Source organism: Rhinopithecus roxellana, chromosome 5 (assembly GCF_007565055.1).
Source record: "Rhinopithecus roxellana isolate Shanxi Qingling chromosome 5, ASM756505v1, whole genome shotgun sequence".
Classification (NCBI taxonomy): Eukaryota; Metazoa; Chordata; class Mammalia; order Primates; family Cercopithecidae; genus Rhinopithecus; species Rhinopithecus roxellana.
In genome coordinates, this window is record NC_044553.1 from 17,955,455 (window position 1) to 17,970,548 (window position 15,094).

The following is a 15,094-nucleotide window of genomic DNA, read 5'->3' on the forward strand; positions in this document are numbered from 1 at the left end:
AGTAAAACCACAAAAAGATGCCAGCTCTAAGAGAAACTGTGCATTCCATTTTGAGCACGTTAGGCTGTTGGCCTGGAGGTCTGCTAGGCACAGAGCTACAGCCCATTCTTGTTTCAGTCAGTTACCATTAATTCTGTCCTGAAGTGACGGAGTTATTTTAGCACACATTTACTCGGTTAGTGTAATGACTGTTTTCCTCAGTTACTGTAACTTCATGCTTCCAGGTGATACTAGGGAGGATCTGGTGGCAGCATTTTCAATGCAGGGGCCCCAGCTTTTGTATCTTAATGTAAATACTCAGTGCTTCCACCTCTTGTTGATGCCTTTTTGGCTTCTGGTTCCGGATGGCATTGGATGAACAGGAAAACCTCGTTACAGTTTACAAGTATAAAAGCAGTCCATCTTCTCACCTGAATTCAGTGTCATCTCTGAAGCATTTATAGCTACAGCATTTATTCTGTAGACAAATACATTTTCTGGATTATTAAAAATAAGGTACAGTCTGCTCTGATTTGGTGTCAAGTTGGTGCTTGTAAACCAAAAACCTGAGGATTATTGACAGGTAGGTGTCGAGGCCGTTGAGGTTGTGGTTTTCTAGGTGGAAAGGCTGTTACACTTTGCTCAGCGTGTTTCTGATGGTAGTGTCTGCAGATAATTGGGCAGAATTTAGAGTAGCACATGGATCCAGACACCGAATGTGGCCTCAGAAGCTAATGTTGGAATCAAGTTTTCTGACCTTCAGTTAAATCCAGCCCAAGCACTGCGAAGGTGTCCTTGACCGGCAGGTTTTGTCCAAGTTTTCAAGTCGTCAAGCCATGCACACTGAGAGTGGGCCTGAAAGTGGTTGAAGTATAAGGCTGGTCTCCTTATCCACGATGACTGTTTGCCCAGCCTTAGCAGTGTCCATGAGAGTGGGAAAGTGATGTGGGTGATCACCTGGGAGACGTGTGTGGGATGGAAAAGCCAATGGATTGGCCAGTGGAGGCTGTAGAGCCAGGGTGGCTGGTGACAGTTGTTAGGTGGGCTTCGTACAGGGTAGTGCCTCAGTCCAGGAAGACGTGATCGGCCAGAATAAGTTCAGTGTGGTTTAATTGTTTGCATTAAACAATACTGATTTTTGGTTCATGTGGATCATTAAGTATTAGTTGTATATTTACACTTTTAAGGGTACGGCAGTGATATGCAAATTATATAAAGTAGCTCTCAAAAACTTTCAAGCTTTGGAAATGTCTCATGAGATCAGAATTTGCCTTCTGTCGTTTACACTCCAAATTTTAATTCTTATGTTTCAAAAGTGTCCTATTTGCGGTCTCTGTTCCCATTGTTTGCTGTGAACCTGGGCTCACAGGGCAGGCTCCTCTTAGCCTTTAATACCTTGGAATGCCCTCTGGGCTTGTGCCCAGGCCATTGTTGAAGTGGGAAGCTGTAATCCACCCTGCCAACAGCTTAATTAAGAAGAAAAAGGGCTCTTTACTGCTTGCTTTCCCCTGAAGTCTGTTTTTTAGGATGGACAGTAAAAAGTATAATTTGATTTTTCTTTTAAAATAATTTTCCAATCATTCACAACCTCTGTTATATTTTCCCGCTTCCTTTCAAAAAGAATTTGAGATTGGACAGGTCATAAGGACGTGTACGATGAGACAGTTAAAGGTTTTGAAAGAGGAAACCACATACCCGGAAACCACATGCATAGAAGTGGGAAACTGCAACTGAATGCATTTGCTGCAGAGCTTTTGGGACCAAGGCAGAAGACGGAGATGAGGGACTGAACAGTGTTTGCAACATCTTGCCAGAGGGGATTCCTTCCAGCCGAGGAGAGGCCCATGGCATCACTTGGTAGCCTTGAAAGACCTCTGCCTTTTCTCAAGGCCATGGCTGTGACTGGCAGCATAGAGTAGTGCCCTCCATGTACTTTTTTGGGAGGATAAACTTGGACTGCTGCTTCATCACCCTGTGCTTCCTGTAATGATACCTCCGTCATTGACCTAGGGAGAAGTTTCCCTCAGGCCTTAGTGTCTGAAATAGTTTTTACACTTAACCCTGAACAGTAGGACACAGTCTTGTGACTTCCTATGGCTGCCTGCTAGAAAGTTTGTACTGAATTTGGGCCCACCACTAGCAAATCCATCGGTCACATGATGGCAGATAGGTCTCAGCACATGAGCACTTTGCAGTTGAAGTGGTGACTCCTGAGAGTGCTGTCACTGATTCAGGGTTTGCCCGGGGCAGGGCAGCCCCAACCAGGATTTGCCTTTTGTTCCTTGCTTAAAGGTTTCCTACTCTTTTCCTTGGTCTCATTTTCTTGCTGATTTTTCTCATCCTGTATGCATTTTGGTTAAGTTGTCTTAAATCCCTTCTGTAACAGGGGAGACTGTAAATACAGCTGGCCCTGCTATCTGCTACACCTGTGGATTCCACCATCCATGGATTGAAAATATTTGGGAGGGAAAAACAATAAAAAATAAGAATACAATAATAAAAATAATACAAGTAAATACAATATAGTATAACAACTATTTACATAGCATTTACATTGTATTAGGTATTATAAGTAATCTAGAGATGATTTAAAGTATACAGGAGGATATGTGAAGGTTTAAGCAAATACTGCGCCATTTTATATCAGGGACTTGAGCATCTGTGGATTTTGGGGTCCTGGGATCATTCCCTCTTGGATACTAAGGAACAGCTGTGTATACACTTAATTCCTATTATCCATCAGTTCTACAAAGAGAAAAACCCATATCCTCCCTTCTTTAACTTCCAAGATGATTTTATCGTGAGTCCTTTCACACTTATTGCTGTGTAACCATCAGACAGCACATGTAATAGTAATTTTGGGGAACTCATGGAAAATCTCCCCACCTTTTTAATGGTAAATAGTAGAATAACTATTAAAGTTTAAAAATCACAGTCGAAACAACTCAATCCTATTCCATTTTTCTTTCAGTTTTTCTTGTTGGATAAAAAAATGTTCTATTACAAAAGTAAAAATTCTCTGTTGTTACATGTTTTGGTTTCTTTGGTTGCTTGTTAGCCTGAAAGCTTTTGCCCAGTTAAAACTTTTTTTTCTAACGCTAAATTACCTGTTGCAGAAAACTTAGAAAATTTAGAAAACATAAAGAACACTATTGGTCGGGCACTTTGGCTCCCGCCGGTAATCCCAGCACTTTGGGAGGCCGAGGTGGGCGGATCACGAGGTCAGGAGTTCGAGACCAGCCTGACCAACATGGTAAAACCTCGTCTTGACTAAAAGTATAAAAATTAGCTGGGCATGGTGGCAGGTGCCTGTAATCCCAGCTACTCGGGAGGCTGAGGCAGGAGAATCGTTCGAACCCGGGAGGCGGAGGTTGCAGTGAGATCACGCCATTGCACTCCAGCCTGGGCAACAAGGCCAGACTCCGTCTCAGAAAAAAAAAAAAGACTATTAAATCCTTTCTGGTTTTCCCATCCAAGAATAACCACGGTGAATCCTTTGGGGGTGGAGTTGTACGTTATTTTATTTTTTATATGTACTTTTGTTCCTTGGTAAGCCACCTCACAAGTATATACTGTTGCCTGCTTTTTAAACTTACCCATATATTATGAATATTTACCAAGCACGAGAGTCATGCTATAGATGCAACTTTATACAGTGGTGTATTTTATGTATCTTTTCTTAAAACAACACTGAATAGAAATGGAGACTGATATTAACCCATTTTATGCTTAGAGTTCCATTATTGGAACACTAAGCTTGTGGGAGTTATTTATTATCCTGCTCAAGGTCATCACCAAGGTCTGATTTTTTCCACACACAAAAAAATCGCAACCTCTGGCATAAATGGGTTAAGTCCTAACCAGCAAAGGCATTCCTTAGCTAAGCTAATATTGGTCCAGCCGAATTACTTAACTGTGGTTTAACTCAGTGTAGGAATAGCGTTTAGAAACCTAGAATGATGGAAGATTCACTTGGCACTCTCAAGTTTCAGCTGTCTTATCTGGGCTTGAGCAAGAGTTGGATATCAGTTCGTTGAAAATGAGCTTTTTCTGGCAAAGCCTCTGCAAACGTTTTGTTGTTTCAATTAAGTGAGAGTTCTTTGCTCCTGGTAACAAATGTGTTGATGGCAAAGCTGACGTTTGCTTATGAAAATGAAGGAACTGGACCTGTTGATATTGCAGAAGAGGGAACAGCTTGCTTCTTCAGGAGCATTCCCTTCAATTATTTAAAATTATTAATACATCCCCTCCTCCTTCCTCAGGATGGTGGTGAATCACAATTTATGTTCCAGAACTTGTTCACTTTGTGGAGCTATTTAAGTTAAAGGACCCTAATTGAAAAGATTATAATTTCTTAAGATTGGAGGGTTTACAAAGACTTGACATTGAGAGATTTCCCTCAAAACCAACCACCAGTCATTTAGAACAGAAAAGGACAACATGAGGTTTTTCCCTGAATTACCTAAAAAGGAACAGATAATAATTGGGTGGAGTTACCATAAAACTGTAGGGTTGAGGTTAGACTGTTTTTAAAATTAATTGGTTTCTCTTCTTGAGCAGATTACACCATTTCAAGTCATAGTTGAGGCATTAATTGCGTACGTGCTGGTTGTACTGCTAGGGCCTCTTTCACAGTATTCTTCCTGGTGGGGCACATGGGAAGCAGGGCCAAACTAAAATGAAGTTTCATCCTCAGTCTAATAGGAAAGTTTCTGGTGTTCTAAAGCAAAAACACTTGTGAAATTTAAAGTCTTAGACTTCTATCCTGTAACATTGTCTGAAGTTGATAGTAAAACAAGATTTCAGTATATAGCTTGAGGCTCAGGTTTTTAGCCAGAAACGTAAGAAGCATTTTCCACATTACCTTTGTTCCATGTATTTCTGAGACTGACTAGTCCATGTTGAACCCACACTTTCCTGTCTTCCTTACTTTTTCTTCTCACTACTTTATTTGATTTGCAAATTCTTGCCTTACCTAATAATAAGTCATACTTACATAGTGCCAAGCAGGCTTCTAAGCACTTTACAGAGAACTCATTTAACCCTCACAGCAACCCCCGTTTACAGATAAGGAAACTGAGGCACAGAGTAACTCACCCAAAGTGGAGCTGGGATGCTCACTCCCATGGCCTGATTCCAGAGCCAGCTCTTGACCGTGATGCTGTAGATTGCCTCCTTAGTAGGTTGTTCTTTGAAGGCAGGAATTGTCTCACCCACCCCATCTCCCAAATAACATTATAGTGTTTTAGTATTTTCATGGCTTCCTAAGTTGAAAATTTCTCAAAGATACAAGATAGAAATGATTTCTGACCTTTTGTAAACACATGCGGAACCATTAAGTCGCTTATAGTACACTAGTGGGCAGTATTCAGTCCACACATTTATTGACCTCTATTATGTGCCAAACACTGAAATTATTTACCTTTTCAAAGAATTGTTGTGACTGCCAAATGAAAAACATTTCTCTATAAAGAGAGCATCATCAGGGGCTCCTCAACTTGAATGGGGGGTCATGACACTATAATTTTGTCCTAACTTCCCAAGGCTGGAGGCGTTCTGAGAAGTTGTCTCCCCTCCATATGTCACCACATCAGAAGACTGTGTATAACTTGTCACACATTCACACATTGTCACATTTGCAAAAGGACTTGTCCCTTTGTAGGTGGAATTGGTTTTTCTTTAAATTAATTGCCACATCTCTGTTTATTCTACATCCTTTTTCTTCAGGAGCATATCCTTTGTGAAAATGAAGTGCAGTACCTAGTACAGTATCTGTTAATACTGTGAAATGAATGAGCTGAATTTGTTTTTTGTTGTTATTGTTGTTCTTTGTTAATGAGTTATGTAAGTGGCATAAGAATACAGGTCCATTTTAAATCCATAGGCACTAAGTGAAAACATTAACACCACCATCTTATATCCATTCTGTGATTTTGACATCTCAGAAATTAGGATGGATTTTATAGTTACTGGCATCATGGGATTATGATTGGCAGTATTTTTTTAATTTGTTGTTGATAAAACAATGGTGCATCTTCCAATTAACATCCTAAATTTGATGAAAAATGGTATATATTTAATCTTTGCACTTTTTGAGAGGTGTATTGGCAGAAAGTTGAATTCCATTAAATTTTGCCTCTACTTGAAAGATACATTTGAAGTTGTTTTGTATTCCTCATATTTGGGTTTGGAAGAGAAATAAAAGCCGGCCATTTGTTTTCCAAGTACTTCATTGTGAGTTCTTTTTAAAATTACAAAAGTAAAATGTTTAGAATCTCAGTTTCACAAGATGAAAAAAGTTCTGGAAATGGATGGTGGTGATGGTTTCACAACACTGAATGCTGCTGAACTTTACATTTAGAAATGGTTAAGATGATAAATTTTATGTATATTTTATCACAGTTTTTTTCAAAAAGTAATATGATACTTAACGCCATTGTCCTTCAATATAGAGATGCATAGAATAAAAAGTGAAAGTCACCTTTGTCCACATGCATTCCAGCTCCTCCCAGTTTTCCTCCTTGATATCTCCTCCCCAGAGGTTTGGTGTGTATCTTTTCAGATATTTCTCTCCTAAGACTTTTCCTTAAAGATGTGTGGGAGTTTCATTGATCTTCAAGTAATTTTTCACTATAATAAATACACTTGTAACAGGTAAAATAAAAAAATATTTGAGAGAACATCATTTGATAACTGTGCTTTTTTGATCTTAGGATTAAATTTACTATTTTATTTATTCTCCACGATACTTTTTCTTGGAAGTAGTCTGTATAAATTAATTATTGTAGCCAAACAACTTTAGATCTTAATACAGAGTGCGAAGAAAATGTGAGGGAAAGTGCGACATGATAGCCTTAAATTAGCTGCTCAGCAGAAGCAGCCTTTATGTGGTTTCCTTGCAGTTGACCACTCATCCTCCCTCTGTTGATAGGCAACTGTTGTCTCTTAAACCCGGGTCTGGGCTGCTGCAGTAGTTTACTCAGTGGTCTTCCTGGGTCCACTCTGGCTTCCTTCGGTCCTCTTCTCCATTCCTAGGGAGTTCAAAATGTGTGGGCCTTAATCTTGTCTTCTGCCGCATTCCCTCTAGAACCTTCCTGTGGCTCTTGCATCATAGAGGCCTGCATCTTTAGTGTACTCTGCCAGGCCCTGCACATTTGCCTCTGTATTTTTCTTTTTCTTTTTCTTTTTCTTTTTTTTTTTTTTTTGAGATGGAGTCTTGCTCTTTTGCCCAGGCTGGAGTGCAGTGGTGTGATCTCGGCTCACTGCAACCTCTGCCTCCCAGGTTCAAGCAGTTCTCCTGGCTCAGCCTCCTGAGTAGCTGGGATTACAGGCACACATCACCATGCCCAGCTAAACTTTGTATTTTTTTCAGTAGAGACAGGGTTTCACCATGTTGACCAGGCTGGTCTTGAACTCCTGACCTTGTGATCTTCCTGCCTCAGCCTCCCAAAGTGCTGGGATTACAGGCATGAGCCACTGTGCCTGGCCACATTTGCCTCTGTATTAGTCCATTCTCACACTGCTGATAAAGACATACCCAAAATAGGTAATTTATAAAGAAACAGAGGTGGTGGTATTGTTGTTGTTGTTGTTGTTGTTTTTAAATTTATTTTTTTGAGACAGAGTCTCGCTCTGTCGCTCTCATCTCGCTGCAAGCTCTGCCTTCCTGGTTCACACCATTCTCCTGCCTCAGCCTCCCGAGTAGCTGGGACTACAGGCGCCCACCACTACGGCCTGGCTTATTTTTTTTGTATTTTTAGTAGAGACAGGGTTTCACCACGTTAGCCAGGATGGTCTTGATCTCCTGACCTCATGATCTGCCCGCCTCGGCCTCCCAAAGTGCTGGGATTACAGGCATGAGCCACCGCGCCTGGCCAAGAAACAGAGGTTTAATGGACTCACAGTTCCACGTAGCTGAGGAGGCCTCACAATCATGGCGGAAAGTGAAAGACACGTCTTACTTGGTGGCAGACAAAAGAGAATGAGAGCCAAGCTAAAAGGGAAACCTCTTGTAAGACCATGAGATCTCATGAGACTCAGTCATGACCATCAGAACGGTGTGGGGGAAATTGTCCCCATGATTCGCTTATCTCCCTCCAGGTCCCTCCCGCAACATGTGGGAATTGTGGGAGCTATAATTCAAGATGAGATTTGGGTGGGGACACAGCCAAACTGTATCAGCCTTCTTCCTTGCCTCATGACAGCACTTTCATGCCCTGCATTCCTTGATGTTAACCCTGTTTCAGGGGAAGGCTCCCTGTTCTGTTGGTCTAGCTCATGTCCTGTGCTCTGCTCTTTGTGAGTACTTCTCTTAGTTTATGTCCTCTCCGAGTTGGGGACCACGTTTATGTTCACCACCACATCCCTTTAGCTTAGCACATACTTGGCACTTGGTTCAAAGAAAATTTTTTGAGTGAACCATTTGATTTTGTTTTTTGTTTTATAGAGCTGAGAAGTTTGTAGGTAGGGAGTTGATAGTATCACAGAATTAATCTGTATACCCAGATCTTGGTCCCCTGGCAGTTTGGTTTTCAGCCATAACTAAAACTTTGTTATCCTAGAACAGTTTTAACGCTTCTTCATGTTTTGTTGGGGTTCTTTTGAAAATTAATTTAGACTTTGCAATACCCAGTAACCTGGGCTTTCATTAAGAGGAATCAAGCAGGCCAAGTAGCTTTTTATCATTCCATTGAACACGGCAATGCAAAATGAGCAGATACGTAAATTCCTGAAAATCAGCTTGGAATAAACTGTTCTCTAACTGATACTTATTTTAATTCCAGAACATGGTCCAAGACAATTCCTGGGAAAGTTCAGTTCTTCTCAAGTGAGGGTTCTGACACATCTATACCAATTCCAATAGTGCCACTACGGGGTGTGGATGACTCCTACCCGCCCCAGAAGAAGTCCTTCATGATGCTCAAGTACATGCACGACCACTACTTGGACAAGTACGAATGGTTTATGAGAGCAGATGATGACGTGTACATCAAAGGAGACCGTCTGGAGAATTTCCTGAGGAGTTTGAATAGCAGCGAGCCCCTCTTTCTTGGGCAGACAGGCCTGGGCACCACGGAAGAAATGGGAAAACTGGCCCTCGAGCCTGGTGAGAACTTCTGCATGGGGGGGCCTGGCGTGATCATGAGCCGGGAGGTACTTCGGAGAATGGTGCCGCACATTGGCAAGTGTCTCCGGGAGATGTACACCACCCATGAGGACGTGGAGGTGGGAAGATGTGTCCGGAGGTTTGCAGGGGTGCAGTGTGTATGGTCTTATGAGGTAAGAACAGAATTCTTTACCATGGGAAAAACTTAATTTTGTCAATTTTGTCGTTAGTTCTGAGTATATCATAGGAAATAAGAGATGATATCCTCTTTGAGGGTTAAAGTTGGCATTATTCTACATTTTTAGCCTTAGATTAAAAATTTCAGTTCCCCTTTATTACCTTTTCTCAGCTTTGAGTGCATATCTTCTATACGTTTTCTGCCCCCCTCCCCCCCGACAGAGTCTTGCTCTGTCTCCCAAACTGGAGTGCAGTGGTGTGATCTCGGCTTACTGCAACCTCCGCCTTCTGGGTTCAAGCAATTCTCCTGCCTCACCCTCCCGAGTAGCTAGGATTACAGGCTTGCGCCACCACGCTAGGCTAATTTTTGTATTCTTAGTAGAGACGAGGTTTCACCATGCTGGTCAGGCTGGTCTTGAACTCTTGACCTCGTGATCTACCCGCCTCAGCCTTCCAAAGTGCTGGGATTACAGGCGTGAGCCACTGTGCCTGGCTCTTCCATACTTTTGTCCTAATACTTAATAAATAATGGCATTTGGGGCCTAAAGAAAAGATAATGGTTTGTTGATGGTCACAGTGATATTTTCTTGATTATCCAGAAAATCATCTTGTCTGACTTCTGCTGATTCCACAGATGTAATTGCAAGAATGTAGGATGTCTCCCTATTTGTTTTTGCAAAGGCCTGGCTCTTCTCATCTGGTCATAATGACCTACACAGATTAGAAACCTATCTGTTTTGAACTCATAAAAGGAATCATGATGTGAAAAAGCCAATAGCATTTGGTTTTGCATTTGTTGTGTACCTTGACTTTTCAGATAGTGATTGTAATCTGTGAGTTTACAATATAGTTACTGCTTTAGAATAGGTATCAGGCAGCTTCTGAGTTACCGTGACACATAAATGAAATTGCCGAAGGAAGTCCGATTGTAGATGTTTTCTCTGTAGCAGTTCTAGAGAAGATGAGTTGGCTTTGGACTTTCCTCTGTTGTTATTGGCAATGTGCTCCCTTTGCCTGCAGTTTGCAGAATCTAGTATCAGTTAGGGTGAAAGAAATTATTTAGGTTGTGTTGTCTTTAGATTAATAAAGTATTGGCAGTTGTGAGGAGCAGAGGGAATTGCTAGATCTTTTGCCTAAGAAAAAGAATACACTTTCTGATATGAACTGTTAGCTTTTTTCTGGACTAATTTTCTACAGCACGTACTTGAAAGAGTAGTACTCCTGCCTGTACTTGTCTACCCCCAGACTTGCTTTTAAATGTCTGCTAATCACTCTTACTTTTTTTTTTGTTTGTTTGAACTTTAGGGAAGTGGACGTTTTCAAGCATACACGGGGTGGTCATGTAATTTTTAATTATAAAGTCACAAATACATTTTAAGTCCTAAATGTGATCTTGGGTGAACTCTTTAATCCCTGTGTGCCTTATGCTATCACCCCAACCCCAGCACATAGGGGATGGCTCACTGGGCTTGCAGGATCTCTCTGTTGTCACGGATTTTTGCAGTGAGGAAAGCTGTTTGAGGATTTCATGCTGTTTTAAGCAGAATACAGCTGGCAGTATTTCTGCATTTTGCCCATCCTAATTAAGTAGTTATAGCCTTGACACATTTCATTATGGTTAAAACATGTAACACGTTGTATATTTTGGAACACTTTCCCCTGACCATCATCCCCGAGAAGCCAACCTTCTTGCTGTAATCATAGAAAACAGACCTGCTTTTTTGAGAGAAAAAGTATGTCTTAGTGTGATCGTGTTGTTATATACTACTGGACAGACGCCAACAGAGCCAGTCTCTTGAGTTTGATCAAGAACTTGGGTTTAGCATTAGTGCCAAGATGTAGTTAGAAAGTGTCATCCTGGGGCTACAAGGGTGGGAGGCCATTTTGGAGATGGTTTTCCTCTGATATGAGGTAATTACAAAAGGTTTCTGATGGCCTACGAAGGGGTGCATGGGGTGCATGGAATTATCCTGTCTGGACACTGGGAGCCTCCTCTTAGGCTTGATGCATCCTGTCAGTGGCCTTATCAGCTAAAGGGACCTGGTTAGTGAGAAGGCCCCCAAACCTGGGTAGTTCCCTGTCTCCCTGCCTTGGGAGGTGAGTCTGGGGCAGCAGCAGCAAGGCTCTCCCTGGGAGTGTGGTTAGTTGGGCCTGCTGCAGCTCTGCATTTCTTTAAATGCCCTGTGGTGATAGAGCTTTGACTCAATGCTGCAGGCTTCTCCTCAGGGGCTTGTGCCACAGGGCCCTCCCACCTGCAGTGCCCAGAGTTCTCTTTTTCTCTTCTGTGAGCTGCGTTGCCTGTTCATAGTCTTGGCCCATATTTCTGCTGAAATGTCAGTCTTACGGTTTTGTTGAAGTGCTTTATTCTGGATGGAGTATCTTTTCTCAGACTATGACTTATCTTTTCACCTTAATTGTGAGATTTTCATTGTACACGAATTGTGAATCTTTAAGTGCGATCTAATGCATCGTTCTTTTCTTTTACGGTTTATACTTTTGTGCCTTGTTGAAGAAATTCTTCCCTTCCTTAGGTCACGAATTTTTTTTCTCCTGTATGTTTTCGTATATGTTTAAAGTGTTGCCTTTCACATATAGTTCTTCATTATAATTTTAAGAATTCATCTATTGGAACACTTGCCATCTTATTAGACCTTTGATTTCTATGTTTTTTTCTTTTTCTTTTTATAAAACTTTAAGTGCTTCTAACTTAAGTTGTTATTAGGGTTTATCATTGTGTTCACCACTCAGGTAAGATTAATCCTTCGTGTGGATGAGGAACTTTTTATTAAACTTCCTGTAAATCTAGTTTCCTCATTACGGCTCACATTATGGGAAATTATTGAGGTGGAGTCTTATGTTAAAGACAATTATGTTAAGCTTTGGGACTTGGAAGGTACTTATTTTGCCCTATTATAAACCTAGCCAGAAGGTATAATTTTTTTTTGGCAAGTAGAAATAATACCTTGGGATAACACTTAAATAATTAAAATGACTTGTGAGGAACAACTATCAAAATCAAAGTCGAGATTCATTTCTAAACTTGTTTTGATAATTATTGGTGGTTATTAATAAATAGACGAGAACTTTGTTTGGAAATAATGTTAAACTCACAGAAAAGGCACAAGAGAGTGAGAGCGTAGGCCTTGAGGCTGGAGTAGAACTGAGAGGAGCTCAGCTCCTGGTTCCCCTTGCCACATGGTGTCAGCGGTATTGACTCAACTCAGGTGAGGCTTTTTTGAGAATTATTATTGAAAGGTTTGAAATAGGAATTCATTTTATCAAGGCAAGTACATTAAAAGCTATACTACTCTTAAGAGGGAACAAAAAGAAAGTTGACTTAAGTAACGTATTCATTTTGTCTTTTAACTTTCAAGTTGACATGTACTATACCTATGGAAAAGTGCATAGGTCATAAGTGTAGAGCTCAGTGGATTTTCACAGACTGCATGCAGGCAACCAGTACCCAGATCTTTCTTTTATTATTTCTCATATTTGACTAGGGGTGAAGGTGTAGAATGAAATTTGGAGATAGGCAAAGGCGAATTTGACAACTTTAAAATGTTTATTGTTTTTAATGGCCGATACATGTGGCTCAAAATTCAGAAGTGCAAAAGGGCTTATAGGAATACGTCTTCCTTCCTCTGCCTCCAGCCCCTGGGCTTCTGCTGTGAATCAGCCACCACGGTGCCTCCTTATGGAGGTTTCCTGTGTGTCATATCGTATCATATACAAACAATTAAGTTTCTTCTTCTCTCCCCATTTACATGAATGGTAGCGTAATACTATCTACGTCTTGGAAGATTTCCCGCTTGGTAAATAAAAGAACTTCGTCTTTTTGATGGACATTCAGGCTATTTCCAGTTCTTTCAGCAGTGTTTCTAGGGGGTCATTTAGCCCAAGGCTCCCCAACCTTTTTCATGTCATGACATTGACTCAGTTCACTCACACTGAGGAGCCTGTCTCCAAGGGCTGCTGTTACCCCAATCCCTAGCTGCTGTTACCCCAATCCCTAACTGCTGTCCCCTCCACCACCCTTACAGCCCCGTACCACTCTAGGCCTGGAAGGATTATTATCTGGGCACATGTGGAACTTGTTTGTGTTACACCCGCACACCAAAATATACCAGTTATGAAGCTCTGAGTTAGCCGGTAAGTACTTGTTAAGGGCTCATTAATGAGCCCAGAACTGCCCTCTGAATTGGTAGGGAAATTGCAAAAGATTGAAACTTGAATGGCCGCCTTTTTCTGCCTGAAGGACTTTAGAGTAGTTGAGGAGACAAAGACCATATGTTCATGAAACAGTTGAAGAAAAATTAAAAATATGAAACCCTGTGATGCTGATTTTAAATATAAAACAGTACAGGGAATGCTGAAATGGATAATGTTCTTTTTATGGGAAGGCATATCATCAAGGGAAATTGGAGTTTGCAGCAAAATGTGTAAAAAGATAAAATCTTCCTGGTTAGTCTGACTGTCTTACAAAGGAATGTTGAACATCCATGTACCAGAAGCCTGGGGTATTTTTCCCTTTAATAATAGAAGAAATACTGTTTCTTTAAAAAAAAAAAAATGACAAATTACAATTGTACATATTTATGGAGTATGGTTTAATGTATTCATGTATATGTTGCATAATGATCAAATCAGGAAGATTAACATGTCCATCACCTCATGAGAGGTTTTTGAATGTTCTCTCCACAAAGAAATAATTTTTCTTGACTTTGGGTTGTCATGGAGATGATTTGTGTTACAGTAGTTGCTTCCTCACTTGTTTAGGCTGCCCGTTAAACTCGCAGGCCTGAGAACCAGGTAGACCCTCAGTGGCTAGAATAGATGTCCCAAAGAGTGAGCACTAATGCTGCATGTTCTATCCATTATCAAAAGTGGGGTATTAGGGCAGGTGTGGTGGCTCAAGCCTGTAGTCCCAGCATATTGGGAGGCCAGGGTGGGTGGATCACTTGAGGTCAGGAGTTCAAGACCAGCCTGGCCAACATGGTGAAACCTCGTCTCTACTAAAAATACAAAAATTAGCCGGGCATGGTGGCGGGCACCTGTTGTCCTAGTTACTCAGGGGGCTGAGGCAGGAGAATCACTTGAACCTGGGGGGCAGAGGTTGAAGTGAGCTGAGATCACGCCACTTCACTCCAGCCTGGGCAAAGGGCAAAACTCCGTCCGCCCCCCCCCCCCCAAAAAAAAGTGGAATATTGAAGTCTCTAATATCATTATTATTTTTAAGGCAGACTCTCGCTCTGTTACCCAGACTGGAGTGCAGTGGCATGACCTCAGCTTGCTGCAGCCTCTGCCTCCTGGGTTCAAGTGATTCTCGGGCCTCAGTCTCCTGAGTACCTGGGATAACAGGAGCGTGCCACCATGCCCAGCTAAATTTTGTATTTTTATTAGGGATAGAGTTTCACCATGTTGACCAGGCTGGTCTTGAACTCCTGGCCTCAAGTGATCTGCCTGCTTTAGCCTCCCAAAATGCTGGGATCACAGCTGTGAGCCACCACACCTAGTCAGAAATCTCTCATGTTATTGTTGAATTATCTGTTTCTTCCTTCAATTCTGTCAGGTTTTTCTCCTTTTATTTCAGGGCTGTGTTTGGGGATGTATATATGTTTATATTTGTTATACCTGCTTGATGGATAGATACTTGTATCGTTATAAAATTCCTTCTTTGTCTCTAGTAACAATTTTTGTCTAAAGTCTATTTTGTCTGATATTAGTATAATGACTCCAGCTCTCTTGGTAACCATTTGCATGGTATATCTTTTTTCATCCTTTTGCTTTCAACTTGTTGGTGTCTTTGAATGTAAAGTGTGTCTCTCATGAAGA

General features: G+C 41.3%; 1 protein-coding gene across 1 annotated transcript in view; it reads left to right on the forward strand.

The window, feature by feature from the left end:
* The window catches only part of CHSY1 (chondroitin sulfate synthase 1), a 75,472-nt gene that overhangs the window by 6,742 nt on the left and 53,636 nt on the right, over positions 1-15,094 (forward strand). Inside the window, exon 2 of the mRNA XM_030931061.1 lies at positions 8,763-9,258. Within this exon, the coding sequence (XP_030786921.1) occupies positions 8,763-9,258 (496 nt within the window). The remainder of the gene's footprint in view (positions 1-8,762; positions 9,259-15,094) is intronic.